The sequence below is a fragment of the Photinus pyralis genome, unplaced genomic scaffold (assembly GCF_008802855.1).
Source record: "Photinus pyralis isolate 1611_PpyrPB1 unplaced genomic scaffold, Ppyr1.3 Ppyr1.4_unclustered_Scaffold5401, whole genome shotgun sequence".
NCBI classification, from domain to species: Eukaryota; Metazoa; Arthropoda; class Insecta; order Coleoptera; family Lampyridae; genus Photinus; species Photinus pyralis.
The window spans coordinates 7,389-30,630 of record NW_022171769.1 but is presented as its reverse complement, the minus strand read 5'-3'; the positions used below and the strand labels follow the sequence as shown (position 1 = coordinate 30,630).

The window sequence follows — 23,242 nt, the reverse complement described above, 5'->3', positions numbered from 1 at the left end:
GGTGCCACTTCTACGGCAAGCATATAAATAACCTTTACATGCGGCCTATGTTTTACAATCTTTAGAACATGATTGACTTTTAACCTATTTTCTTTAACTGAGTATTGCAAACATAAGGTTTCCAAAACTGTTTCCTTGGTAACATTCTCGAAGTAGTGGCAGTGTATGAAACCAACGTTTTAGTTCATAATTTCGTCATAAATGTTCCATAACATAACAATTAACAATGAAATTACATGGAACGTATCAAGCTTGACTTTGGAACTACATCAGCTAGAATTGTTTGGATAGCTAAAGAAACCAAGAGCGACATTATAAGTAGATATGCATTTATTTTCCAAGTACAAACTAACAACAAGTGCAATAGTTCACGCATAATGTTGTTCTTGTGAATATATTGTGAACAGTAGGCACTCAGCTACCTTTAGAGCCGTTTTACTCACACTATTGGCCATTGCAGTATTTTTGCAAGTGTTGAACACTAAATCTGCAAGTACAGGGTTCTGAACACCAATATACTTCATTAGGTTTTGTTCGTTTAGTTGGCCGTTAGGATACAAAACACCCAAGTTGAGCATAAGGCAGCTAATAAACAATCCCATTTCTTCAGTTTCTTGAAGATCGCCCGTTTTAAAAAGCGCATCTACCGCGCTAGCCTCAACACCGGATTCTCGAATGCATACATCCCTGTAAGGTGCCGCATACGTTTCATAATTTTCAAGTGCCGTGAGGAACAACTAAAATTTGTTTCGTTAGAGATATTATTGCCATTTTTTACTTACATTCGCTGACGCTGATTGGCATGCCAAAACGACGCCTGCTAAGAACAGTACAATTTTCATCTTTTTTGAACTGTGCAGAAAAGCCTATTTTGGTTCGTTTATATATTTGCGATAACACTGAGAAATGGAAAATCATTTCAATTAAAAATGCCATTTCCTTTACCACATAATTATTGGTTTCAGTAATTTGGTGTTGTGATTACAGATTTAGACATCGTAATCTAAATTTGTTGTAAAATTTGAGCCTTAATTTTTTTAATCTTGTGCATTTGAGTGATGAAGAGTTCTTCTTTTTTGAGTTGTAAATCCTTCACAATAGAAATGCTCAAAGACAATGCAAATGCACTTTGTAATACAGAATAAACGTCTAGGCGGACATAAGAGTAAAATAATGGTAGATCTAAAATAGAACTGAAACTAACTTTAGAATTTAGATGGTCTAGCGTCATCCGATTTTTATTGATCTCTAGGTGATCGCTGACGAACTCTCGCCCTTTAAACCTCTGACGTAAACGATTTTCGTTTAATTTGAGCACTTAACACGTGACATGCTTCCAATATAGGAATTACCTACGTGAACGGAAAAGGTGATATTCTCCTAAAAATATGAATTTTCATATGCAACCAAAACAATAATTTCCATTTAATATGCGTGCGTGTAGAATGTATATGCTCGACACATTCGAATTAAGCCATTATTTGACAGCTCAGGGATCGCAGTATTATAAATAAATGAAAATGAAAAAGTATGAGAGGGTGCTAACGCTACGGTCCCACTGGAAAACTCCTTTAGGTTATATGCAAATATGTGGACGGTTCAAGTAGATTATTGTGCACTTGCCTTCTACATTCTCATTTTCGAAAAATGAAAGGTTGCATCAAACATAAGGATAGATTCTCAAGATCTAAATCTAAGGCGTTGGAAGGACCTATTTAGAAAACCAATTTTATGCTAATTCTGTCATTCAATAGAAACTGTTCTAATAAAAAAACTTTTTTCATATTGATGTTTAATCGCAGCTTTTACCCAATTTAATACCACCAACATAGTGGCAGAGCGTGTAAAATTGCCGTAAAATTCTTTAAGCGAGTCTGATCTAACAACTGGAGCACGCTTCAGAGTGGGCGTCAAAAATTCAGAACAAACGACACGTCAACAAATTTTGAGTAACCAGGAGAGAACTAAAAGATTTGCGAACCATGCGTGAAAGGAAAACAACCCCGGAGCAGTTTTGGTTCCCGAAATCGGTTACCGCTGAAAAATTGCGGAGGTCGGTAACCGCGAGGTGTGAAAAATATTGAACTCCGATCGACGGGGTCAATTTGGCGGTGTCAAACCCTTATGCGCATGAGCAAAATGGATGCGCTGAAAGAAACAAACAGAACAGTGGTCGATTTGGAACAATGCCTTTCGCGAAAAGCATGCCGAAATCTGTGTGGGCGGAGGCGGTCAACACTGACGTTTACGTTTTGAATCGTACCGGACCAAGTGACGTTGAAGAAGCTCCTTTCGAGCTTTTCATGGGGAAGTGAAGGTGAATTGAAATCGTTTTCATGTTTTCGCGACAGTGTTTCGTGCATGTGCCTAAGAAAAATAGAAATACATGGGGCCCAAAAGTCAAACGAGGATATTCTGACAACATGGACGCTTTTCGTATTTGGTACCAATCGGCAAATCGTATTGTTTGCAGTAAATGCGTTGTTTTGAACCGGAACAGTCTGGAAAATTCGAGGGAAAATTACTGTCATTATTTCCGGGGAAGACAAGAAACGCAGAAACTCAAGGTCTAGAAAACATTCCAAGTAGAAAATGTCAACGATCAACGGAATGGAGAAACGACATCCCAGAAATCGGAAGGACCTCAAAGCACCAAACAGGTTGTTGTATGCAATTCTCTCCGAAGTTGTGGAACTAAAAAGTTATAACGAGGCCATAAAATCCCCGGAAAAGGTGAATTGGGTGCCCGCCATGAACAAAGAAATGGCAATAAAAATTCGCCGTGGAAACTCCCGGAAAAGTGAAAATCTATTTCCACTCGCTGGGTATATTGTGTGAAAGGCGATTCTGACGGCAATGTTTCTCCGTTTAAGGCGCGTTTAGTGGTCAGAGTATTCAGTCAGCGAGAAGTTACCTATTGATTATAATGAGACCTTTAAGTCTCGTGGCATTCGGATACTTTTGAGTATTGAAGCTAAGGAAAAATTGGAGCTCGCTCAATTTCACGTCAAGACTGCATTCTTGTACTGGGAAATTGACTAAGAAATTTACATGGTTATCAAGGTGAAAGTCTTTATGATTTAAAACAGTCCTCCAGATGCTGGAATGAATGGTTCGAGGATGTTTTAATTTCATTTGGTTTACAGGTGTACAGGTGTGTACAGCTGACCTATGTCTATGTTACCGTACTTCCAAAAATGAAAAATTGATCGTCGTTATTTACGTGGACGGTCGACTGGTTGCTGCAACAAGAAAATAATCTGTCGATAAATTCGTCGGAAAACTGGAAAAAAATTCAAGATGACATCCGACAAACTTCGCAGTTTCTCAACATTCAAATCAATCAACTCGAAAATGGAACAATTTTTGTCTGTAAAACACCGTATTTTCCAATTGGAAAATTCGAAATGGCGGTAGCAACACCAGTTCCTGCGACAATTGACAGATGTCCATTAACAGGGGAATACATAAAGTTTGAATTGACTAAAGCCCCTTATCGAGAGGCTGCAGGTCAGTGGTAAAAATGATCCTGAAATATTTGAAGGAATTGGGTTCCATTACAAAGATGTTGGGTAGGCTAATGGCTAACCAGGCGGATGGTACAAAATCACCTGGTAACTCTGACCACACTACGAACTGGTAAGTCACTCCAGAAGCGACTATCATAGACTAATTTCATTTAAAATTAGCTGAAAGGAAGTCGTCCAAAAGGGTTATCGCAACCCCAGCCGATATTCCCCTTTACAACCATCTCTAAAATAAGAAAACGCAGGTGGGCAAACTGTTCCATAAGGCCAAGAAAAGCAAGAAGGCCGATTGGGAAGCCTATAAGGTAAGCCTAAGACTACATAAAAAGGACAATAGGAGGCGTCAGAGAAAGAGGCGTAGAAGTTTTTGTAGCTCTATAGAATCCATATCCTCTGCATCACGCCTAAATAAAATTCTAGCGAAAAGTTAATATTATAACCCAGCTAGTCTCATCAGACGAGAAGGTGGTACTTAGTCAGAGCCAGTCGAGGTACTGCGAGACTCCCCCTTTCTCGGAGCCGCCACAGAGAGAGATAAAAATTGTCTTTATCCCTAAACCTGACAAAGATGATTACATCGAAAGCATACCGCCCAATCAGTTCGATATCTTTTCTTCTTAAGACACTTGGAAGACTGTGATAGATATGTAAACCTCTCGCCAGGAAAGATTGCAGGTCACAGAAGACCTGATCCCGGTCTACAATCTGTGTTTTTCTGAAGACATGAGCGACTTCCAGGATAGGATCGTGCCAATGTTGAACGAAAAGTCTTTTAGTTCAACATTGGCACGATCCTACTCCGGACGTCGCTCGCATCTTAAAAAAAACATAGATTGTAAATTGACACAAGGGGTGCTGTGACCGGCAATCTTTCCTGGCGAGAGTTATATTTAAACAACACGGCGCTAACACGGTTTCCGCTGCACCCTAACCAACACGCATACTCCCCAGGAAGATCTACAGAGTCAGCCCTGCACTGCGGATTGAGAGGTCGCTGGACTATAAACAGTGCAAACTGGGACTACGAGTATACATACATATAGAAGGGGCTTTTGACACAACAAGGAGGATCTTCGAGCTCCCCTGCCATTCCAAAAACACCTCCAATTTTCCGAGTCAGTGAATTATCTAGTAATCATGCTTGACAAAAAGCTGAATTAGAGCAAACATATCCAGCTCAAAGCTGCGCATTTGGAGACTTTGTGGAACATCCCCGTAGACTGTTTTGTCATTGTACTGCCCTGATAAGATCTATGCTCTGCTCTGCTATTGAGCAATTTTCTGGTGGAATAGAATCAGACTGTCCACAACCATAGCAGTTCTTAACTGCGTGCAAAGACATGTGTGCCTTGCTTGCACGGGCGTGATGCGAACAATTCCCACAGCAGTTTTGGAGGCCTTTCTGGGTCGACTTCCACTAGATCTCCACGTGAGCAGGCCACTCTGGCATACTTGCGTTCAAAAAATAAGGCATTGTTAAATATCAGAGGCACTGAGGTGGGCCATTCTCGAATTCTGGGCGATCGGACTCATTCCCTCCTCAATTCATGTGGCATGCCAACCAGAAATATTCATTTTCACGTATGGATCTAACAATGGAAAGAACAGGCGCTGGTATTTACTCCAAAAAATTGGACTTCCATATCACTTGACCACTAGGCAAACTTCTTACCGTATTCCAATCGGTGTTAGTAGGACTAATGCTCAGGGCAAGAGAAGACTTCTTATGCATAACATAAGAACAAAACTATGAGAATCTTCAGTGACAGCAGGGCTACCCTGCAGGCACTTCGTCACTGTAAAATTACCTCTGGGTTGATTTCCATATGTAACCTTGAACCATGAACCTGAGGTTACTCTTGAGCATACTTTCTGGGCACTGCAAACTAAACAAGCACATACAGCGCTTTAGTCCAACTGAGATGATCCGTGTTGGGGGTCTCCTGGTCGGGAATGGTTACAATAAAAAGCATTATGCGGATCACTCTGTAATTGGCCACAAGTCCGTTGAGGGCCCAGAACAAGTGAGGGAAAATAAATAAATAAATTAGAGCCGCCTCCCCTTCCCACATCTTTAGGTTGATCTCACGTGTGGGATGGCTTGCGTGGCGTTGAGGGGTCGAACGACTCTAGTCAGGGTGGTAGTACAAAGTGCCCGAAATTGAGGTCTAGGTACCCCCCTATTGTAATCCAAAATTCAGATACATCAAAAAGCTTCTTTAAAAAATTTTGTTTTGTAGATATATTCTGTATTCAGGCAAAATTTTCACCCTGCATAATGACGACTGCCAAAATATAGAAGCAAGAACCAGAAGGACCACAAAGAAACTGTGGCGTGTACTGATAAATGGATTGAAGCAATGCAGGCAGAGGTACTAACATACAAGATATTAATCGATATGGTACTGTAGACAAAGTAAAAGACTGGGAATCAAGAGCTACTCACAAAGTGAAAGTGCGGACTGCGATCAAACCTGTAGTACTGTGGCAAAAAGTGGTACATCAGATCCCTAATCCGCGTTGCTGCGAATAAAAACATATCGGACGACACAATTTGATACCTATTTCCACTGCATTGCTTTACGGCGAACACGAAGAAGTGCTATGGTTTGTAGTCTTTGCCGCAGTTTATATGTTTTGAAACAAACTCCATGAAGGGCCTGGAACGAACGTTTCACGTCCTACACACAAAGCCTTTGAGATGGATGATGCTGAATACTTATTTGTGAAAAAAATTGGTGATATGAAGTCTTGTCAAGTTAGCACAAACCTTGTTTAAGACTTCTTGATAATAGAGATAAATAGAACAAAAAATTATGAAATAAACGTCTGTGGGAATGAATGAAATTAATGATTTGAACCATGCCATGCACATTGAATTGATGAACGTGTTTCTAGTTGTCAGATCTTAGATCCTGATGGATATACATTTTTCTGCAAGCCCAAAATTTAGTAGAAACCTTCTTTTCCTTATAGATCTGCAACAATTTTTTGCCTTGCTAAATTTTACAGGCAACATAATGGTCTTAGCCTTACATACTCTTTGCATTGATGGCTCTATCTCTGTTTCTGGTGGTTCCTTCCTACATTTTCTATAGTAGAATTGAGTTTGTGGTGGTCAGATCTTGGTGGCGAAAATTGAATTCTGGTCGATCTGCTGCAACTGTTGTCGTTTTTAAATTTTAAGGGAAAGGAAATCGTAGTAGTGTTGTCAGATTGTAAAGGATAAAATTTTTTTGGGGTCTAACGGTCTAAATGTACTAGAAATCATCTCTTTCAGGTCGATTGCGACAACTTTTGCTAATCTTTAAAGGGGTAGGAATGGGTTTAGCGTTACATACTTTTCTACCTAATGGCTTCTGATGGTCAGAATGACTGTAGACTCGTTAAAACGCCGATGCTGAAAGAAAACCTCCAATCAGGGAAGGAAAATAGTGAATAAGATTCAACAATGTCGTTTTTTCCATACAGAGGAACTGTTGGATTCCAGACCAGATTTAGCATACGATGTGAGTATTGTATCTTGAGGAATGGAAGATCCAACCAATATTGGCTGTTAAAAGGTCAATGAATTTTCCGCTATCTTCAAAGCACATTAGAGTTAAACCAACTCTACAAGTTTGAGGAAATTAGGAACGACTTAGACTATGATGCTGATGAAATAACATGCCTTTCAACATCATGCCATGCATTCAGGGATTAACGGTAAACGTCTGAGCCGAGAGAAATTATTGATATGACCACACATTCCAATGAGAGATGGTGATTATAGTAATTTTGGATGAAATGAAACGTCATGTAAAAAATATAGTACGTTTTTAAGTACTAGTTCACTTTAAGTGGAGTCTGTTGAATACGTATGGCCACACTTAGGTACGTATTTTTATTTCAATTTACTCCGCCTCCCTCACCCTTGAGGGCTGAACCCCACAGTTTGAGTAACGTTTGCTTATGTCTTCGTAAATTAATCGACAAAACATGTAGCACTATACTGTGTTTCTGTACTGCTGACCGGCGTATTACCTAAAGCAACAAAAATAACGGTGTCCTTCTTCTTTTAAAGTTCATCTTGAATGGCCCTGAATCAGTTTCCAGCTAAATTCACTTCCGGTTTGGAATAGTAGCGTTCGTTGCAATTTAGTATGCCATTAGTTATATTGTTTTACAGCTTTTGTGTAGGAAAGGGACATTTCTATCCAAAGACATCTAAATGTAGACCGGAAGCACCATGTAGGTAACATGGTCAACTAAGTACACATAGCATTCTTTTCACTAACGTTTACTAAGTAGTGTATTGTACATAATTCGATAGTCACTCTTACATAAAATTAAAATAAATTAACTATTACGAGATATAATTATATTAAATAATTTAAAACTCAACTAATTCTCACGGCATAACAATTAACAATCATTACCATTAAGGGAATCATTGCGTAAATAATAATATTCCAAAAAGCGATTCCGGTCTGGAATAAAATTATTTGGATTAATAACCTTTCATACACACACACCAACAGTTTAACTTTTAGTAACTTTTCAAGAGCTGTATAAAATCATCTAAAAACTGCAACTAGTAAAGAAAACTCTCTTCGGCTATGCTCGTACATATATCACACAAGGAAAACAACGCAACGGTTTAATACCTAAAATAAATTATAGGGTGGCAACAATTGTCTCTGTTAAAATTGAAGGATTTGGTTGATCCAGTCTCTAAATTCACTTATTCGCGTGTAAACGCCAGGCTGGTTGGGTTCCGCACAACCGATACCCCACGAGATAACACCGGCTAGGAGAAATCGCTTGTCTTCCCGTTGTATTACCATGGGACCGCCCGAATCACCCTCGCACGAGTCGAAGCCTCCCTTTCGCCAGCCGGCACAAATGAAAATGTGGGGAATGTGCTCTATGTACCCCGCCGACCGGTACATCGACTCGCAAACTGTGTTATTGATTACCGGTACTGCGACTTGCTGCAAAACGCTGGGCAGCGGACCATCTGAAACAGCACACTTAGTGCCCGCCGAAAGTGATTTGCGACATACCTTCGTAGAGACGCCCCCAGCCGGTCACGTACGCCGTTCGGCCCACGAAGTTTTCATCGGTGTTCGGTACGCATACCGGAATAATGTTCGGTTGGAATTGGACCGGTTCGTAAAACCGAAGGAGGGCTAAGTCGTACTCGAAGGTGCGCGGATCGAATTGTGGGTGAGCGGCAACTATTTGCACTCTTCTTTCTTGGTGTATGTACGGTTCGCTGTCAGTGGAAAGATCGTGCTCGCCCAAACGTAGAAGTAGATCGCTAGGTGGTACGCTGCAAGAAAAATACGCTTAGTAAAATGATTCTTCTACCTATGGACTAATATAGGTTTATATCTAATGAAAAAACTTAGTTGCAAACTTTTATTACAGAAATTATCGAATAAATTGAGCTAACTGAACAGGTGTTTTGTGGGTGCCGTAGTGATCGCATGCCATTATACATAGCGCCATATTATAAAAAATTATCAATAATTTTTGCATTGTTTAAATAATATTAGTACACAATTAAGAAAGAAACAAATCCAACTTTACAACGTAGAGTAACCATAGAAGCACAATATTTCTACCAAACAAGCCATGCGAATTTATTTTCATGATTACCAGAAGCTCTCTGTCTGGCATCTTTAAAAGGAATGGTTCATTTCTACGTTTTTCAACTCTGCATGTTACTTCCATAATATTGCTTAGCTGCAGCTTATCATCCAGCTCGCTTATCCCTACGTCCGGCAGTGTGTGCATTTTTCTTTGAGCTTTACGACAGCATGCAGCTCTCTTTGTTTATTTTTGTCTATAGTCCAGGGAGCAGCGAATTCGGTTCTGGAGAGACACACATGAAGCTCCCGAGCGAATGACTGTGATTATCTGCATGCTATACAACGTTCTGAAAGGAACACCAAAGCAATATTTGGACAGCGCGAGGACCATCCCACTGAAACCAAAAGTTCTTTCGGTAGTGCTTTTCATCTAATTTTTTGTAATTCCTGGACAACCTGGACGTAATATAAGCTTGTTAAAAATTGTTTTCCGGTCGGGCCCTCTGCAACGCAATTTCAAAATGCCTAATTTTGTTATTGTTTCAAGACCAATCTATACTCCTGTAAATGAATGGCAACTATAGATAGATCACTCTAAATTTCCGAATTAGGCTTTCCTGCAGTCTTTCTAATTTGTAAGGTCTGGAGTAGTATAGAGCAACTTAGGACCTTCAGCGGGGGTATCTCTGTGGGTCACTCTGTAATCGGGCGAAAACTTTTTGAGGGTCCAGAACAAGAGAGACAGCTTGTAATACTGGATTGCTATGTACAGTCATTGACAAAAGTAATGCTTACCTATTAGGTGATCACTATTTTTGCCAATGACCATACGTTTCTACATCTTAAACAGGGTTGCGTTGTGCCCGACTAAATGGGGAGATACAGGGGACCACAACCAGAGATGGGCAGTATTCGATTTTGTAAATACTTTTTAGTATTCAAATCCTTTAAAGTATTCAAATACTTTGTAATTAAATACTTTTTTCTACAACTGTCAAAAAAACCTGTCATTTTCTGACGGATTTCGAAACGCGAAGTACTAGATTTTTAAACGGTTAATTAATAAGTAAGGTTGCTCTTGACAACGTGCGCGAAACCGTCAACAATGAAAATAGTACATTGAAATACAAGTGCAGAAACGGTATTATTGAAAAACGAGTATAAATGTAGGAACACGAGCGCCAGCGAGTGTTCCTATTATACGAGTTTTTCAATGACCGTTTCGGCATGCGTGTTTCATACTATTTTTTCTACGAAAGTGAAAAGTTCTTCTCTAGAAATTAGAAATTTAAACTACTCAGATCACGGCAGAAAATCATGTAGTCTGATCGTAGTTGGATGTTTCAATTGTAAATGATCCAGTAAGCCGGTTGCCATGACAAGACATAATTGTTTGAAAAATCGTAAATTTAAGTCAAACAATTTGTGGCGTAGTGAAGAAGTGTTAAAGATGGATTTTGACGAAACTGAAGATGAAGAAGGTATGTGCACCCCGCCGGACGTTGCGGAAATGGCTAATGCGGTTTCGCATGAATTGCTACCCCAAAAGTCTAAGCAGCGTTTCGGAAAGGAGCGTTTTCATAAGAGAACAAATCGCTATGTTTTTGAGAGAAGCGCCTGATGAAACATTTGTAATGATGAAGGTTTGTGAATTTCTTATTGTATTTTTAAATCATAAATAAGCATAATTTAATTACAGGTTGCTCTCGTCCTTGGAGTGGCTGGAGCTTGCCGTCGGAGCGAACGTTGTAAAATGACTGTAACGTATTTCACAGAACAAGATACAATTTTATTGATACCTAACGATTCCTGACTCCAAGAATCATGTCCCAAGAACGTTTTCTGTAGCAGAAGGCAAAGAAAATTCTACCATTGTCTTATATAACGAAACTGTGAATAAAGCAATACAAAGAGTTACTTCGCATATGTTTATTAGCGTGTAGAAAATGCGTGCAGAAAATATTTTTGCCGCACTAGTGTTTCAAAGACCTGTTTTCACAATCAATTTACCTACAAAAACAATCGTGTTTCTACACTTTCGTAGAAAAAATCTCAAACTCTGTATAAAATCGCATAAGCCGCAGTGAATTGTCACTTTGACAGCGGCAAAGTTACCTTGCACTTTTCCAGCGACAAATGCACTAGTGTTTTTTTCACTTATTCATTTTCGAACCAATAATCGCATTATCCTTTCCCATATGACTAGTTTGACGTCTGTCAATAATTGATTAGTTTGGTGAATTTCTTGTTCGTTAAATTGTTCTGCCGAATTACACTCGAGGTTTGTATTTAAACTGAGTAAATTTGGGTTGTTGCAACTCACTGTTTCCTTTTAGCAATTTAACTCGAAAAACTGTCAACCTAAAAATGCTCCACCTGCGGTGTCGCATTTTTATTAGTTGACAGTTTTTCTCGTCTAATAATTACTAGGTAACAGATTTTCATTACCTAAACAACCCAAATTTACTCGGTAAAATACAAACCTCTTGTGCAATTATAAGTGACAAATGCACTAGAGGTTTTTTCACTTATTCATTTTCGAACCAATTATCGCATTATCCTTTCCCATATGACTAGTTTGACGTCTGTCAATAATTGATTAGTTTGGTGAATTTCTTGTTCGTTAAATTGTCCTGCCGAATTACACTCGAGGTTTGTATTTAAACAGAGTAAATTTGGGTTGTGCCAATTCAAATCTGTTTCATTTTAGCAATTGGACTCGAAAAACTGTCAACCTAAAAATGCTCCACCTGCGATGTCGCATTTTTATTAGTTGACGGTTGTTCTCGTCTAATTGCTAGGCAACAGATTTTCATTACCTAAACAACCCAAATTTACTCGGTAAAATACAAACCTCTTGTGCAATTATAAGTGAAAAAACCACTAGTGCATTTGTCGCTGGAAAAGTTGCAGGTAACTTTTTCCGCTGTCAAAGTGACAATTTCACTGCGGCTTATGCGATTTTTTATACATGAGTTGAATTGTCATTTAAAATTATTCATATATTACCAATCACAAACGGTGCTTCCCAAACAATCTTCTACATCCTCACCAATCACTACTAGAGATGATTCAGAAATAGCCTTATCAATTCCACGCCCTCTATCCGCAACTCCTGCAGCCGTTCTAGGGCGTACCGTTTTCGAATTGCCGAGCTGCGTAGCTCAGATGAGTATGGTAGTAGCTCTAACTTTGGCTACAAGGGTCCTGGGTTCGTATCCCACGTAAGGCATGGCTGTTTGCAATTGTACAGTGGGTGAGTGGGGAGAATAGCTAATTAGCTAACACTCCACCCACTATAAAATAAAGGGAATAAAAAAAATTGTAAGTAAAAAACCAAGGTAAAAACTATAAAATGTGACCATCAAAGCTCCTCCCTCAACCCTCTAGCACAACCGGTAGTCGAGAGGACTTTATTACATGTTGATAGGGGACCTTCTGCTACACATTTCCGAAGGAATTAATAATACATAATATTTACCATTTTTTGGTCTATTCTTAAGCTTAAACTGAACTATTATACCTTTAGTGTGTGTGTTTGTGTTTAATTCAGAAATTACAATTAAGCAAGCACCAAATATCCAATTTTTGTGTGGCATTGGTCAATTTTAGTTTCCTCATATCCGATCTAAATTGCTTAGTGGTGTCATGTGGTCCATTTAAGAGTTTTCCTTCTACACAAATTAAATGGACAACATTCTTTAGATTACAGAATGAAAATCTTGTAGATTTACGGCTTACGCTACTGCATTATCTGAAGTAAACAATTCTTGGAAGCAGTTGGCTGGAACCTCGCTCACAATACGGCAGCTTTGAGACAATGGGCCGTATGAATAAAAGTAAGCAAATGCTTATACTTGCAAAATTCAAAGTAAATACTCGTAAGTGCTCCTTCGCACTGGGCAGGACACAGTGCAGCGCTGCTAAACCATGCTAAACAGACCAGTATGAAGGGGCAGTTACGAGTATTTACTTGAAGTATAAGCATTTGCTTACTTTTATTCATACGGGCCATTGATTAGAAACCAATTATTTCAACACATGGATGGGTAGAAATTGGAGCTATTCTGTGGTCAGCAAGAAGACATTACTCCATTACGACTTATTTTATATAGAGCTACGCTTACAGAACACCTATCCGCAACAGAGAAAAGCTTGTTTAACAGATTCAAAATGTATTTCAGCTAGTAACTAAAGAGATGTTGCCTCAATATCTTTTAAAAATGTAGGAGATGGATTATTTGACATGGCATTTCTTATATGTTTAGGAAGCATTTCTGGATGGTGTTGACCTCTGTGTTGATTCAACATTTTTCTGCACCCTGTATATAGAGAGGGCAGCTTTTAGACCAATCCATTCAACAATAATTGATTATGCCAGCCTAAGGCTGCAAACCAGAGGTGCTGGACGTGTCTGTTTGCATAGATATTATGCCTCATAGCAGACTACTTAACCACAAACTACTTTTTTTATGTGATTAGCTAAACATCAATTTCTTTACATTATAATCCAATACTTACAGTCTTTTAATCTTATCTTAGGAATTTAGATAAATAATAGACATAATAGGTTTACAACAATGATAAGAAAATAACAAGAAACCCGAGTACAATTGATATTAATAACATCTTTAATGGTTTGGTTAGTATTATATGTGTGAAAATTACCTTAAGCCTGACGGTTGCTTCCGAATCGGTATCGTTAAATAATAATATATTCTGTTTCATATTAAAACTTTCTCGAACTCCTAGGTGATAAAATAACGTGCTTTGTTGAACAGGAATCGATAAATCCACAATGGCAACATCTGCGTTATAGAAGCTGCTAACAACATTTGATTCACCGAAATCAAGCTTCTCAAACTAAAAATGACAACGATTACCAAATAATCATCGGATAAAAACACATTTACATACTTGTATATGGTTAATATTTGCACCTACATGCAGGCAAGCTTGGCGAACATCTTCGAGCGCTTTCTTCCTATGGGATAAATTAGTCGTCTGACAAATATCAAGAACACATACGACGTCCATGTGTGTTCGTATACTAATACTACTACTTGAGCTTCCACCTTGAACGGTTCCTGATAAATCTGAATGGGATCCTACACTGTCAGTCATGCTGCGACATTCTAAAATTGATACTAGATTAATTTAGTAACATGATAAAGAAATTTTTACCTGGGTCTGGTTCTAAGAGAACAGTTAATGGAGCAGGCATATCTTCCAATGTACTATTAATTGAAGTACAATAACATTTGTACTTACTATTAAAGCAAACCTCAAGATTGCACTATTTATAAATTACATTTACATAATACCTAATATTTGTCACCTACACGCTTTAATTACAGGTTAACCGTAGTAGAGTATTTTCAAATAGCACGTTTATTTTATCATTTTCTAGTATTTTGTAAACAAGAAATTAAAGAAAATAAAAAATAAATGTTTTGAAAACTTCAATTTGACAGCGTCTTCTTTATGACATCTAATATGTGCGCACATTCCACGCCCTCTTTGTGAAACGTCAAAAGTTCTGGGAAATTTGAAACTATAAATCTGATGATCATAAAAGTAATCCCGTAATAACCGAATAACATTTTCATTTTTGTTTTGTAATGGCAATAAAGCAATCATTTTACCCAACAAGAATTCCGAAACCGTGTTAGTTAAAAACTAGGGACCTATTGTGGAACAATATTATAAATGCATGCCAATTCGGGAGGTTGTGGGTTTTGTCGGAGGGTTTTGTGTTTTCCTCAGACGTACGTAGCTTCGCAATGTTAGAATTATGTTCAAATCTACGAGGCGAATGCTGGAGCATTACTTTTCCCTCTCAGCACCCACTCCATTCCTTCCGTTCCCATCCTTAACTTTGCCCGCCATCCTTTACATTCCCGTTCACTGGCTGAAGAGGGTCAGGAAACCCTGAGCAGCCGCCTCCGGTGTCCCTCAGGGTGTCGGGGAAATGAAACACGTTTTTTACCTTTTTGATGCATGCACTAATAGATCGTTTTGCATTTGCGAATTAAGGCCGATTTATTTTGTCGCCCACGTTCGCGCTGGCAGTTCGTAGTTCACCAAAGATGTTGATCAATGGAAAAAGAGACTTTGACAGTTTCACTTTGACACTAATTTGCGCGCCAAATGGGTACTCTTTTTCCATTGGTCAATATCTTCGGTTAACTAGTTTTAGCTAGTTTTATCCTTCATGGTACTCTAATGAAAGGTCTCAACGAAAGGAATTAATTGCTACCAACCATAGCCCTCCTCCTCAATCTCTTATCGTTATCGGGTATATTAATTCCCTTATACCTCAAGAACGGATTGTCGGAAGAGCGTACTCACAAAGGGCGATGAGATGTTCGTGATGTCAAAATAAAAGATATTTCGTTTAAAAAAATTATTTTTTTTTTCATATAGGTACCATAATTTTACACTTTTTTCGTTGATTTTGAGGATCGTTAATAATTTTCTATTGTCTGTCTGTTGTCTATCTGTCTGTTCCGTGTGCACGATAACTTTGTTTAGAATCGTCGGATCGCTTTGAAAATTGGTACGCATATTGAAAAAAATGCAAATGCTATACATTACATCAATTGGTGTATTTTACACATGAATTAAGGGTTGCTATATCGCCGATCACAAGTAATTGTAAAAATTAGGTACTATACGCACACATATTGTTGAATTAGTTCGGTTAGTTTGGTATAATGTTCATATTATATTTTGTACGTAATACCTATGACAATTGTTTTATAAAGGTTCAATAAACTAGTTTTGTACTTCTATCAAAACAATGTGGTAAAGAGTTGATGATGAGTGCTTACATTTAAAAAGTCTAAAAAAGATTATCAGTGGAAATAATTAATTTCTCAAAAATAAATTGTAAATTATCACCATCGCCATAGTATAATTTACAAATAAAAGTTGTAAAATAACCACCAACTGCACTAGGTATTGTGAATATAATGCGATTTTATAATATTTCTAAAAAAATATTGTCATTTATACAATCAGTTTTTGTGCCACTTTTACATCATAAATTTGTAGAACTTTTGTTATTGGTGTTGTAGATTTTATTTCAAAATTCTAGATACTGAGTGTGTATATATACAGTGTGTCCCATATCGCGTGGGATTGCATGGGTAACTTTCTTATTATTAAAGATAGAGAATTGGTTAAATGGACATTGTTTTGCAGATGCTTATTTAAAATTTTCTTGGGGAAATTCAAAATGTCGAATAGGTTCGACGTAAATTCAAAAAAACATAGAATTGGTCATTTCCTTTAATGTCTTATATCATCGAAAGCACCTTTAAGATTAGCGATGGCCGTATTTTGGTGAGGTGATACGTATTTATCAATTAGGTATTACTTAGCATCCAGCACCTTGTTTTGAGCCATTTTTTTAAATCACCTTTGTTTGGTGCACCTTTTTATATAAATTGAAAGCGGTGTGCAAATAAATTGCCGCGGCTACTAAAGTCTCCACATCATCCACATCCATAATATACAGGAAAACGAAATCTACACTAGTAAATGACCAATAAAAACTGACAACTGAACGTTGGTCACCTGGTAACCAACTCAGTGGCCCAACTAGTTGGCCCAACGTGTAAACACTGTCGGCATTGGCCCAACTTATTTGGACCAACTTGTTGGCCCAACTAGTTGGCCGAACGTGTACAAGGGCCTTTAGTATCATGCGTTGGGTCCAACGTTTGTACCGAAAAGTTTGACGGGTTTTTATTCGACAAATGTTTCTCGCTACACGGTGCGGGTGCGGCACGTGCTGGATCACACCAGATTGGCCGAACCGTTTGTCAAACAGTTTCAACATGGATGCAGATGGTGCAAGTGCAACGTCATCATTTTCTCCAGACCTGGAAACCGAAACAATTACCTACTGTCGCTGCTGCCGTGGTAATCATTTTTGCAAGGTAAGGTCCGTGAAGTTAGCAGCACATTGAAGGCACAAATGTCGAGACTAGGTGGGTTGGTTAGTGCTTCGTTTGTGCCGGTTTGTGCCGTAAAAAGTTTGCCAGCAAAACATACCGTTTGGAAGTTATTTCGATTTTTAGATGTGCTGCTAACTTCGCACACTTTTGTCGGCACAAATGTCGAGACTAGGTGGGTTGGTTAGTGCTTCGTTTGTGCCGGTTTGTGCCGTAAAAAGTTTGCCAGCAAAACATACCGTTTGGAAGTTATTTCGATTTTTAGATGTGCTGCTAACTTCGCACACTTTTGTCGGCACAAATCTCGGGACTGGGTGGATTGGTTAGTGCTTCGTTTGTGCCGGTTTGTGCCGTAAAAAGTTTGCCAGGAAAACATACCGTTTGTAAATTATTTCGATTTTTAGATGTGCTGCTAACTTCGCACACTTTTTTCGGCACAAATCTCGGGACTGGGTGGATTGGTTAGTGCTTCGTTTGTGCCGGTTTGTGCCGTAAAAAGTTTGCCAGCAAAACACACGGTTTGGAAATTATTTCGATTTTTAAAGGTTTTGCTAATAGGCCAGTCATTGAGGATTTTTACCTCGAAATAACTCGGGAAGTACAGAAATTTTGTATGCTTGAGTGCGTAGAGCTAAAATTCATAAAATGCACAATTCTAAACTTGCCGCCGGGGCCGCCATCTTGCCAAGATGGCCGTCAAAAGCGGTTTTCCGTCGATATCTCCAAAACTGCGCATTTTACGAGAAGATATGTGGTGAGCAAAATTAAAGAAACGAAAATTTCCTACAAAAAATGGTGTTAGCATATTTTCACTAAAGTTAGCCCTTACGCAGAAATTCAGAAATTTTTAATAACCAGTGGCGTATATTTTATCCAAATAATTCATTAATTATTTAATTAATTAATCAAATTGATTAATCAATTAGTCTATGATCAATTAATTTTAAGATTTAAGATTTTATCTTCAATGGTGAGACATATCAATTTTCAAATTGTATTAGTTAAATCAATCAGTTATATACTGTTATATTCAATCCCTTTAAGCCAGCATTATGGACTTTATTTGTTTGGTTTGTGATTTGATTATTTATGTTAATTTTACGTTAAGAGCGCCATACCTATACTCGTAGCACGTGACCTTGCACGTGACTAATTGATATGCAGCTCTAACCACACCATCACACTCCCACGCAAGAAAACCATGCGCCACTGTTTCTCTTTGTATCCCTAATGCCCACTTAGCACTTACTTTTGATTACCTTCGTTAGGCGGCGCCACCTCACAGTCGCTTGAAAGGAAAATTTCTTTTTTCCATTAATAATAATAAAATACTGCCTTGAAGTTATTGTTTTATGGACTAAAATCTCTAAAATAAATTACTATAGCATGGAATGGTCAGAATAAACGCTTTCCATGATAGACTATGAATTAGAAATGACAGTAAAAAAATTTCAGATAATGATCCACCGTCAAAAAAACCTTACGGTTTGGATTCCAGTTTAAAGTTTTTAAATGAGTATTTGAAGTTGTTCTTTAATCAATTTCAATATCAATATCAAAAATCAAAACTTAACTTTTCCGCACGGTAGGCATCTGTTGAGACCCAGCACTTTCTTTTCATTGGATTTACGTCTCATACATCGCTTCGCCTTTTATTGAGCGAAGTATGTAATCGATTTGGCAATTAACTACATGGATGTTCAATTTGATTTACCGTTAAAATTTCACAAAAATTGGTCAACAAATAAGAAATTTACTTTTGCACATGCGCGAAAGAAGCTTTTGATATGTTTGAAATAATCGATCGATTTGCCTTTAGTAAAGGATGCTAATGTTAAAATTTCAGTAAGATCGGTACATAAGTAACAAAGTTACTTTTGCGCATGCGCAGAAGATTACGGCCTACCAGCTTGGAAATTAATGGGTGCCTTCTCCACGCGGCAAGGACTGAAAAAATGTACGCAATTTGTCCCATTCAATTTTGAATTATCGTGCTAATTACAACCCGGACAACGACGACGGACTTTTTTCTGTGATGAAAACAATACTTTACTTACCCATATATGGGTGCGGAAAAGTAATATCATAGATGATACCTATATGCGATTTATATACACTTATTTTGTATATACAACGGCAGAACTTAGGGATTCTTATCTACCTATTTCATGTAGTGCAATCGGATTTAGCAGATTTGGACTTATATAACAGTTATCCCCTGAGTTCTTTACCATTTGGAGCAGAGTTGGACTGGCTCAAACATAGAGTGACCCAGTTAGTTTACTGACCCAGTGACCCGGTGCCCCAGTGACCCGGCGACCCGGTGACCCAGCTTGACCCGGTGGCCCAGTTTAAACCGTTGACCCCTAGGTTAATCCAGTTGAATCCGGTGAACCAGTAATTAAATTATTGTTAGGTATCATCCAAAACAATTTCAAGTAACTTTTAATTTTAAAAAAACTTCCTCAATAATATTCGCCAACAAGCACGCAGCCCAATTTCATTCAAGAGAACTAATACCTAAAGAATCAAATGCATTTGTTTATAATTTGTAGTCAAGTATAGTCAATGAAAGTATTTAGAAAAAAGATTTATTTGGATTAAGCTAACTAGTAGAAAAAAATTAAATGTGAATGAACACCTGTAAGCAAACTGGTAAATCCTGAAGCAAAGAAATGAAGGAGGGAACTGTTTAGAAATAATATTACTCTAATACAATTCGGGACATGGAAAGTTTTTTACGGCAGTATTAAAGCAAACATCACAGAAAAGGCAGTTGTCAAGCAATCGAGTATTATTTTCAACAAACCAGCATTATAAGTTTCATTTATTTCATAATCTCTACACTTGAACCACGGGCACTGACTTAACTGCGTTATTCGATCAAACTAGGTAACTGGGTCGAATTGAGTCCCCGGGTGAAATTGGGTCGCTGGGTCAAACTGGGTCACTGGGTCAAATTGGGTCACTGGGTCAAACTGGGTCACTAGGTCTATCTGAAAAGACTATGACGTGACCCAGCAACCCAGTGACCCAGTTTCATTCAGTGACCCAGGTGACCCAGTGATCCACTCCAACTCTGATTTGGAGACCCAATCTCACGAATGACTAAATACACCACAGACAGATGCTAATTGTAACTTATTTTACATTTGCTACAACGCGCCGTGAAAGGCTGTCATTGAAAAAACGAAGCTAACACATACGTTCTTCTCCAACACAAGGATGATCTTATATAAACAAACCATCTGCAAATGTATGGCATACAATTGTCAACAAATTAGACAATAAAGTGTCATCAAAAGCACACTACACTTGTGTGAAAGCTATAATACTTATTAAAAACGTGCAGGGAGTTTTCACACATTCCCTTTTTTGGTCAAACTTTTTACTATATATTCCGGCACAAAGATAGCATTAACCCATGCGTGACATTAACATTATACTTAGTTTCAACAGTATAGCGACAAAAGTGTACAAGGTTTCCAGAACATCTAAAAATTGAGATAACCTTCAAAGGCAATGCTTTGCTGGCAAACTTTTTAACCCACAAACCGGCACAAACGTAGCACTAACCAATCCATCTAGTCTCGAAATTTATGCGGACAAAAGTGTGCGAAGTTATAGCAAACATCTACAGACATCTAAAAATCGAAATAACTTCTTCCAGGAAAATATTTTCCTGGCGATACAGCACAAACCGGCACAAACGTAATTTGTGGAATATGTATCGATATTCCTTTATCCACTGAAGAAGGAGAATCCGACGAATTCAAAGAAGCCAACGTTGATCCCGAAATAGGGATAAACGTATTCGGCAATGAAAACAGTGACATTAACGAACCGCCAGGTCCGTCAGGCCTGCTTAAATAGAGAATCTAATGTTACTTAAAATTAATTGATCATAGACTAATGATTAATCAATTTGATTAATTAATTAAATGATTAATGAATTATTTTGATAAAATACACGCCATTGGTTATTAAAAATTTCTGCTTTTCTGCGCAAGGGCTAACTTTAGTGGAAATATGCTAACTACATTTTTTGTAGGAAATTTTCGTCTCTTTAATTTTGCTCACCACATATTTTCTCGTAAAATGCACAGTTTTGGAGATATCGGCGGAAAACCGCTTTTGACGGCCATGTTGGTAAGATGGCGGCCCCGGCGGCAAGTTTAGAATTGTGCATTTTATGAATTTTAGTTCTACGCACTCAAGCATACAAAATTTCTGTACTTCCCGAGTTACTTCCAGGTAAAAATCCTCAATGACTGGCCTATTAGCAGAACCTCTAAAAGTCGAAATAATTTCCAAACGGTATGTTTTGCTGGCAAACTTTTTACGGCACAAACCGGCACAAACGAAGCACTAACCAACCCACCTAGTCTCGACATTTGTGCCTTCAATGTGCTGCTAACTTCACGGACCCTGCAAGGTACTGCAACGACATAAAAAAAACACGTCCAAGGAGATGGTGGATGACATCTTTTAATAGAATTAGGGCAGGGTAGTATACATGGAAGTGAACTAGATAGTTTGTAAAGCAGTACACGCCATAGAGTCATGTAGTCAAGTGGTTGGTTAAATTACGTTTTTTAAAACACAAAATCAAACTCAAATGTTTTAACATTCGTGTAGCCGCTTATCGCACAACACGCCACGTGCTTCCAACGTCCAATAACTTCCTCTGAAAAGGGTAGAAATACCGACAACAGCCCGAACGTGCTGTGTCGCATGACATTGGTTTCAATTAATGATTAATTCGACAGAAGGCCACACAATGCGTCAAGTCATCATGCGTCCAACGTTGGAAGGCATTTGCCACGTCGTGTAGCGCCTGCTGGCTGCTTAGCAAAACACTTGACGAAAACGTCAAAATTTAATTGCCGATTTTTATTCACTTGGGATATTACTGTTGATACTCCATTAATATAAGACCAATCAGCTTGGCAATTTTTTCAAATTCTAACCAATCAGATGATTTTTTAAGTGATTAAAAGCTAGGCAGTTTTTATCAGCGATAAAAATGCGTAAAATATATAGCGGTTGTAAAATTACTGTTATTTATTAATCTCCCGATCTTGGTTTGAATTCAAGATGATTTGATTTTTAATTCACTCAAACTTTGTTGCTTCCTGGAAAAAACTTTCGATCAAAGCACATGATAAAATCGCTCCAGCTAAAGCTGTCGCAATTTTATCACACTTTTGATCTCTAGTTTTTTCCGTTGCAACAAAACTTTTAAAAATAAAATTATCCTATTAAAAATCAAGCTCTTATGTATTATCCCCGAAAAATGCCCTATTAATAATGACAATATGAAACACTTCTCACTGGCGAATGATATGAAATTTTAGTAATACATTATACTAATGACCCTAGTACGAAACAATAGATTAGTTTTTTTGGAATCATGTGAAAAAGTAAGCACACTTAAGTATTACCTAGTAAAAGCAAAACATTCCGTTTATAAAGTTAGTATTTAGTGGTTTACATAAAAAAAGTCATTGTCTTTTCATGCCGTGAATGTCGATACCAAATATGGGTATAATAACATAATCTAAACTTGTCATTATATTGAATAGGTAGGCTACCCAACCACTTGCAGCGTTTCTTACTCAGTTACCTAGTTATAAAATAACAGTTTTGGTAAATTATAGTTACTAATACCCTAATATTTGTAGGTATGTAGAAACGTGATAACGAATGTTAGTACAGATTTCATAACCATTGAAGCAGGCAAAATTGGGTCATTATTTCCAATGGATGGAGATCTAATTTGGACTAAACAGCATTGCATTTGCAAGGTAAAATGGTGATTCATCATCACTTCTTCGTACCTATCATAGAAATACTTACACAAATAATAGGTACTAGTGCACGCATTCCGGCTGTTTCATTATACCATGGGCTGTTACTATATCACTCGTACCTATAAGTAAATCATGAAGCAATACCTACATACAGGTATCGGATAATCTAACAAGAGAGGATCGTTTAAATTTAGCGCTTAAAAATTATGGGATATTCTTGGTCTTGCATTATTCACTTGGAAGGATTTTTAGGAGTAGCTTATTTTGCAATTCAGAAACGATAGGCGCCGTTAATTGCTTGTGGTGTAAATTATTTTCTTGCAATTTTCTAGCTAATTAAATTCAATAATAAGGCACCTAAATAC

The 23,242-nt window shown here is 37.9% G+C and overlaps 3 protein-coding genes across 3 annotated transcripts; all 3 read right to left on the bottom strand.

The window, feature by feature from the left end:
* Positions 1-323: 323 nt before the first annotated feature.
* LOC116182464 lies at positions 324-882 on the bottom strand. The gene is made up of 2 exons (XM_031502999.1): positions 783-882; positions 324-737 (listed from the first exon to the last, which is right to left on the bottom strand). Exons 1-2 carry the CDS (start codon positions 840-842, stop codon positions 369-371), a joined length of 429 nt encoding a protein of 142 aa, XP_031358859.1. The 5' UTR covers positions 843-882; the 3' UTR covers positions 324-368.
* A 6,978-nt stretch (positions 883-7,860) lies between these two features.
* Positions 7,861-9,308, bottom strand: LOC116182466 (serine proteinase stubble-like). The gene is made up of 3 exons (XM_031503002.1): positions 9,218-9,308; positions 8,573-8,857; positions 7,861-8,526 (listed from the first exon to the last, which is right to left on the bottom strand). Exons 1-3 carry the CDS (start codon positions 9,306-9,308, stop codon positions 8,210-8,212), a joined length of 693 nt encoding a protein of 230 aa, XP_031358862.1. The 3' UTR covers positions 7,861-8,209.
* Positions 9,309-13,675: 4,367 nt separating this feature from the next.
* On the bottom strand, positions 13,676-14,949 carry LOC116182465 (mitogen-activated protein kinase kinase kinase 5-like). The gene is made up of 3 exons (XM_031503000.1): positions 14,288-14,949; positions 14,021-14,238; positions 13,676-13,966 (listed from the first exon to the last, which is right to left on the bottom strand). Exons 1-3 carry the CDS (start codon positions 14,325-14,327, stop codon positions 13,676-13,678), a joined length of 549 nt encoding a protein of 182 aa, XP_031358860.1. The 5' UTR covers positions 14,328-14,949.
* Positions 14,950-23,242: the final 8,293 nt, after the last annotated feature.

What these genes read in the sequence shown, in the direction of transcription:
- LOC116182465 (XM_031503000.1), bottom strand. Translation starts at nt 14,327, where the DNA reads ATGCCTGCTCCATTAACTGTTCTCTTAGAACCAGACCCAG. An exon ending in TCTCTTAGAACCAGACCCAG is followed by an intron (nt 14,239 to 14,287) that starts GTAAAAATTTCT and finishes TATCAATTTTAG; the next exon opens with AATGTCGCAGCATGACTGAC. An exon ending in CAAATATTAACCATATACAA is followed by an intron (nt 13,967 to 14,020) that starts GTATGTAAATGT and finishes TGTCATTTTTAG; the next exon opens with TTTGAGAAGCTTGATTTCGG.
- LOC116182464 (XM_031502999.1), bottom strand. Translation starts at nt 842, where the DNA reads ATGAAAATTGTACTGTTCTTAGCAGGCGTCGTTTTGGCATGCCAATCA. An exon ending in GCCAATCAGCGTCAGCGAAT is followed by an intron (nt 738 to 782) that starts GTAAGTAAAAAA and finishes AACAAATTTTAG; the next exon opens with TTGTTCCTCACGGCACTTGA.
- LOC116182466 (XM_031503002.1), bottom strand. Translation starts at nt 9,308, where the DNA reads ATGCACACACTGCCGGACGTAGGGATAAGCGAGCTGGATGATAAGCTG. An exon ending in AACATGCAGAGTTGAAAAAC is followed by an intron (nt 8,858 to 9,217) that starts GTAGAAATGAAC and finishes CATTTTACTAAG; the next exon opens with CGTATTTTTCTTGCAGCGTA. An exon ending in CTGGGGGCGTCTCTACGAAG is followed by an intron (nt 8,527 to 8,572) that starts GTATGTCGCAAA and finishes GTGCTGTTTCAG; the next exon opens with ATGGTCCGCTGCCCAGCGTT.